The 6441-nt window shown below is 50.8% G+C and overlaps 1 protein-coding gene across 8 annotated transcripts in view; it reads left to right on the top strand.

Annotated features, from left to right (window-relative positions):
* Positions 1 to 3015, top strand: part of Ttc7b (tetratricopeptide repeat domain 7B) — a 215232-nt gene extending 212217 nt beyond the window's left edge. For all 8 annotated transcript variants that reach the window (XM_057782135.1, XM_057782137.1, XM_057782136.1 and 5 more), the window contains one exon: positions 2030 to 3015. In XM_057782135.1, coding sequence (XP_057638118.1) covers positions 2030 to 2251 — 222 coding nt within the window. In that variant the 3' untranslated portion in view covers positions 2252 to 3015. The remainder of the gene's footprint in view (positions 1 to 2029) is intronic.
* The last annotated feature ends 3426 nt before the right edge of the window (positions 3016 to 6441 follow it).

Here is a 6441-nt window from a genome sequence, read left to right on the forward strand (position 1 = left end):
CTCCGTGCATACATGGAAATTCAGTAGAAGTACAGTTGGCTCCCAAAGGACTAACCAAAGGATTGACACATTTGTCTGTACAGTTGGCTCCCCAAGGGACTGACCAAAGGATTGCCGCATTTGTCTGAACAGTTCAAGGCAAGGTGGTCAGGAAATATTTAAAAGCAAAGGGTAGAGAGGAAAGCCTGTGATCCTACCTATTAAAATATGACTCATAGTTGTGGAAATTCCAACAGCATGATGCCAATCTAGAAGATAGCCATGTGGCTCAGTGGAACATAGTTGATGGCCCCTGTAAGGCAGAGCCAGTGCCCCACAGCGTGAATGGCAGGCAGGATTAGCTGCTTTGTGTCTTGCATAGCAGCAGAAATCCAGACCTGTCTGCCAAGACAGAGTAAACTCCTTAAGACTGGACAAGTCATGGTACACTGTGAGGAGTTAGTCCTCTGGAGGGTTAACCCCCTCCAGATTTACAGCTACTCATGAATTTAATTTTAATGCCAGGAACTTCGGGGCTGGGCATGACTCCACAGTTCAGAATACTTACTGCTTTTGCAGAGGACCTAGTTTCGGTTTCCAGCATCCAAACTGTGTCTCACAAACAACTGTAACTTAGTTCCAGGGTGCTGTGCCTTCTTCTGACCTCTGCGGGCTCCTGAACACACATATGCACAAAAGTAATAATGCTTAAATGTAGGAGGGGAGGAGAGCCTTGGTTCAAAGAAGATGACAGCAGCACAGTCTTCTAAAGAATGCGGGGAATCCGCCTCACCTTGGGTTTCTAAAGAAATGCAGACCTCAGCAGGGAGGACCACTCACTGCACTCCTCTTAGAAATGCAGACCTCAGCAGGGAGGACCACTCACTGCACTCCTCTTAGAAATGCAGACCTCAGCAGGGAGGACCACTCACTGCAGAGATGGAAGGGATGGGGGGGTTACCTACTGACCTCTGGAGCACCGGACCAGCAAAGCTGACCCTCACAGAAAATGTACAGCAGGCTTGAGAACTGTAAAAGGAGTCATGGCCTCTGCTTGCCACCTCGGAAATGTTTACTCTAAAGAGGGACTCTTCAAATGACCCAAGGCCACTGTGAGGGATGCTGACGACTCTGGGCTCCCCCACCCTTCATCCTCCACCCAGATCAATCCCTTCGTGTCTGTTAATAAACAGACCATGAGGGTTTCTCAGTAAATCTATCTTACTAGAGGTTGTCGGGGCATAGCAGACTGACGGTCTGGTCAAGAGTAGCCGCATGTGCCTTTGGAAGGCAGAGGCAGGGAGACCGGCACGGATTCGCGGTCAGCGTAGTCTACAAAGTGGCGTTCCTAAAAGAACAGAGGAGCAGTTTCTGGAAAGATGGCGATGACTTTGTGACACTCGAGAGCAAAGGCTGCCATGGCCTCAGTGTGTCTCCTTAGGAAGGAAAGGCTAGTGACATAAGAGTGTGGCCAACACATACACTCTGACGGAAGCTGAAAGGCGACTGTGCCGGCTGAGCACTGGACATTAGCTTAAGGCACCTGATTAAGGCAGTAAATGTCATAACTAGTGATGCCACAGATGACAGACCTCCTCCCATAGGCCAGTGTCAGCTAGGACACCGCAGATCAGCCACACTGGGTCACCACAGACTTTCTAATCGGTTGATTCTTGATACATTTTCAGATGAACCATATAAATATAAAATTGCCTTTTGTTTAGTTTTTTATTTGGGGATGGTATAGTTGTTATTTTGGTTTGGTTTTTGTTGGGGAGGGTTGCTTTGTTGACACTGTCTCACTGAAGCCTTCACACTCGCTACCATGCACTTGGATGAAACTGCCATGCTTGCTGTCAAAGGTAAATGCATTTCCACAGTTTCATGTGGTCAAACAATGTCTTAAATCTTGCCCCTAAGCCCAAGAGTAGGTGAGAACTTGCTGTATGTCTAGAGAAGAGATAACATTCCTACCTCCAGGGTCCTTACTCAGGAGCCCAGGTCAGGTAGGTACCTGGCACTCCTTGAGTGTCTAACTCTGTCTCCACAGGCCCTGGTCCTTCACCAGCTGGGCCGCTACAGTCTAGCTGAGAAGATCCTCCGGGACGCAGTGCAGGTGAACTCGACGGCCCATGAGGTCTGGAACGGGCTGGGCGAGGTCCTCCAAGCTCAGGGCAACGACGCAGCAGCCACCGAGTGCTTCCTGACGGCCTTGGAGCTGGAGGCCAGCAGCCCTGCTGTACCCTTCACTGTCATCCCTCGAGTGCTCTGAGGGGCCACCCGCCTCACCTGCCACACGGGCCCAGGATGCTCCATCGCCCAGTGGGCGGATCTGCAGTATCGAGGCCCTGGATGGATGTTTGACCACAGCGGAACCACGCCAACCCTGAATCATCGCTCTCCCCTCTTGCATTCATTCATTCTTGTCGTTTTTGCCAGATCCATGATCGTTTTCTGAATCTACCGATGTCATTCAAAATGGATTATGTGCCATATTCAGTTAGTTGTCACCTGAGTTTTAAGTAAGATGATTATGGACTTAATCAGCGAATGTAGAATATATTCCAGGTTAAAATTCTGCGGCAGAAGGGATTATTTTTATCAGTGCTGTATTGAAAGCAACTGTCCTGTCCTCTGTCCCCTCCACCACCTCTCCTGCCCCTTCCTTGGCCCAACACCAAATGTGAATTTTCTGGTTCCCACCTCAGTACTCGTCCATGCCAGGACACCAGCTGACGACTTCTCGGTCTGTCGTCCACAGTTGTACCCTGTGGTGAATTACTGTTCTCCTACTGTTCTCCTAGAGCAAAGCCTGAGTCTAAGAATATTTATATTTTACCAATATATGGCTGTTACAAGAGAAGGAAATATGAGTTATTTAAGTTTAACTTTTTTATGTGAATTCAGAGTTTATTTATCGATGGAAATATGTACAAAGAAGCTTCAAATGGAATATTTACCGACATTCCTTATACATGACAGACACTTGGCTAAACAGGAAGATGATGTTAATAAAAAAAATGATTTTTAAATGGACCCCTGGCTTTTGTGTCTCACGAAGCTGGCAGAGAAGAGAACAGCTGTTGGCTCATCTGTGGGGTGTAGACTCTCCCATTCCAGGGCCTGCTCTGGACGGTCTGTCTGGACACAGTGAGGTCCTCCCCCATCTCCTCAGACAGCAGCTTGAGCTGGGTGAACTCTTTACACCTTCCTTCCCAGCCTCTAGCTCCTCATTACACCCGGCTGTGTGTCAGTCCCAGCCGCCCTGGGCTGTCTCGTCTGTTCTCTGACCTCCATGCCTTTCTCAGCTAAGGGCATCACTTGCTCTCTCACTTACTCGTTCCTTCATGGGTAAGGAGTCATAGAAAGGTCAAGACACTCACTTGGGGAACTATGTGGCCAAAAAGGGCATTGAGTTGCGAGCCTGAGAGCCTTTGCCAGATTTCAAGGTCTGCCCTGTGGAGAGAGGCTTTGGGGCCTGGGCCATGTGCGAGATACCCTAATTCCAGCCATGCTGATTGTGACCGAGACAAGTCCTGAGGAAAAGCAGACGAATATAGACATGGTAGAGGGTGGTGACCAAGCCAGGCCACGGGCATAGTGAGGGGCCATGCTGCCATCTCAGAGAAGGTAGGCAGGGATGTGTTTCTTATAAAGCAAGATAAGCTGGAGGAAGCTGGGTGGATCAATGAAGGGACACCCCCAGAACGGCTGAAGCAAAGGGCAGAGCCCAGAGGACACCCTGCCCTCAAAGCCCCCAGCACAGCCACACGAGGCTGGAATAAGTGACACACTGGCTGAAGGCCTGGGGCAATAAAGGGACCTCCTAAGAGGAGCCAGCCATGTGGCCTGCCGCCTCTCTTTGATGCCCTTCTCATGAGGGGAGCATCCCAACATCTGCTGCTTTCTAGATCTCAACCAGCTTCGTTGTTGCCCCTCCCAACCAAGGCCAGGATGGAGGTTGTACAAGGGGGGGTGTCTCTGTGTGGGTTGACGATGGCCTCCCCTGCGTCCCCAGCAGTTGACAGGATGCCTGGGGCCTCGGAGACCCATGCATCCTGAACACACACACACAGGCAGGGGAGCCAACACTCGGCTCTTGCCAGTTTTTCTGCCCCACTAGTCACTCATTTCCTGCTGTTCCCACCCACACGTCACTGCCACCGGATGGAAGCCGGAAAGGGACATCCTGCAGACATCCCATGCCAGACATTGGGGCTTCCAGAAAGCCAGGCTGTGGCCCCCTCTGCAGAGGCTTGCCCTAGGAGACTCCCACCAGCTCTGCGTATTCCCAGTGATCCCGAGTCTCCCTCTCAGGGCTGTCTGCCAGATGGGGACAGTTGCCCCTCCCCAACCATCTTCTGGGTTAAGCTTTGAGTCCGCAGGCAGCTATCAGGAGTGTGGGGTACTAGGCAGAGAACACCGAGGATTCAGCAGAGCTGCCATCCAGAGCTTCAGTGGGTACAGGCAGGACTCCTCCCAGGCACGGGTCCTGACTGGAGCTGGAGACAAGGTGGCAGGAAGGTGATGGGCACTTTCTTCTGCAGGTCCGCTCCTCACCCCTACCAGGAGCCTCAGCTAGCCATCTGGCAGTCTACAGTTTCTCCATATCCAATCTGCCGCCTGGTCCCTAACACTCCCTGAAAATAATGGGGCTCAGTAGCGACCACTGGGCAGTGGGGCACACAAATCTGGCTGGAATCCCAGTTCTGACTGCTTATGTCACCTCTAAAGGAGAAGGGACCTTCATCTCCAGTCTCCAAGATGGAGGCAGTGACTTCGCCTCAGGACTGCTGGGCGTATTCATAGAGACTAGTCCCCACACAGCCTGCTCTCCTGCCCAAGCCCTGTTAAGGGTGTCCCTCTTTGTACAAGGCTGAAGATGTCACCTGGGATATGCCAAAGGCGCCCCTGTCCACTCCACAGATGGATTCATAGATGCAGAAGGAAGGTAAGTGCCGCTGTCATGGAGACAGAGGCTATTGTGAGGGACAAGGTGAAAAGGTAGGTTGTGTTTGGCACAGAGCCTGGCCCATTCTGTCCACCGGTCTCACACCTCCTTGGCTTTCTTGGCCCCAAAGCATGCTTGGGTTCTGGGTTCTGCTGAGATCTGGGGACTGACCTGAGGCCCTGATCACAGCTGCCTGAGGCAGGGTCCTGAGAGCCAAGGGCTTGGGCTACGGTGTCCTCTGGGCTGGGGTATTTACATGGGTCTGCTCCCCAGCTCTGAGGAGCCTTAGGTGGATCACTGGGCCTCTCAGAGTCTCAGTTTTCTCACATGCCACACGGGGAGAACAGATCTGTGCATGAATTCACAAACACAAGTGTGTGACCGGCCTGGCAGGACGGTCTCCTCCAGTGCCTGACCACGAGCTGAGCCTGGCACACACACACACATACCCACACAGCTCCACGGGTCAAGAAGGAAAGAGTCCAAGCTGGGTCTCAGTCTCACCCCAACCCTGCTGACTCTCAACTTCATCCTAGAACATATGGTTAGCTGCCTGAAGATGGAGTTCCCTGAGTCTCCTGGCGTGAACCCCATCTCAGGTGGCAGTGAGGCCGTTCTTGTCCAGCCTCTGCGCCTGGAGCATCCTGTGTGACAGACCCAGAGGCCAGGACTGGGGAGCAAGGTGTCTGAACTGGGTACTGGGAAGACATACAGCAAACCAGGGTGTGAACAGATGGCTGCTAGAGCTGCCAGGAAGGAGCTCAGGGATGGGTGGGGGTGCTTTATTTACATCAGGAGGTCATGTTTGACAAGAAGGTGCCTGTCATAGACAAGTCTGAGGTACTCTATTCTGAGTGCTTGACCAAAACGCTAGATGACTAGGCCCAAGCAGTCTGCACAAGAAAGACCCTCCCATCTTCAAATCGGCAGGGAGGACCCCACTTGGAAAGAGAGCCAAGCTTCCCCTAGATGAAAAGACACAGGCGACCCAAATCCCTCTAGAATCTTGATATATGGTTGTCCAGAGAGAACTAATTTCAACCTAACCCCTAAAAACTGTGCTAGCAAGATGGCAGTGCAGGGCGGTCTGATCCCGCAGAATACACGTAGTGGAAGGAGAGACCCGGCACCCCAAGTTGTCCTCTGGCCTCCAGTGCACACTACAGCACGCACACCCGTGCACACAAATAAGCAGACAGGTAGATCGATAGACAGACAGATGATAGACAGACAGATAGACGATAGAAGATAGAAGATAGAAGATAGATAGATGATAGATAGATAGATAGATAGATAGATAGATGATAGATAGATAGATGATAGATAGATAGATGATAGATAGATAGATAGATAGATAGATAGATAGATAGATAGATAGATGATAGATAGATGATAGATAGATAGATAGATAGATAGATAGATAGATAGATGATAGATAGATAGATAGATGATAGATAGATAGATAGATAGATAGATAGATAGATAGATAGATAGATAGATAGATAGATAGA

Source organism: Chionomys nivalis, chromosome 10, assembly GCF_950005125.1.
Source record: "Chionomys nivalis chromosome 10, mChiNiv1.1, whole genome shotgun sequence".
Taxonomy (NCBI): Eukaryota; Metazoa; Chordata; class Mammalia; order Rodentia; family Cricetidae; genus Chionomys; species Chionomys nivalis.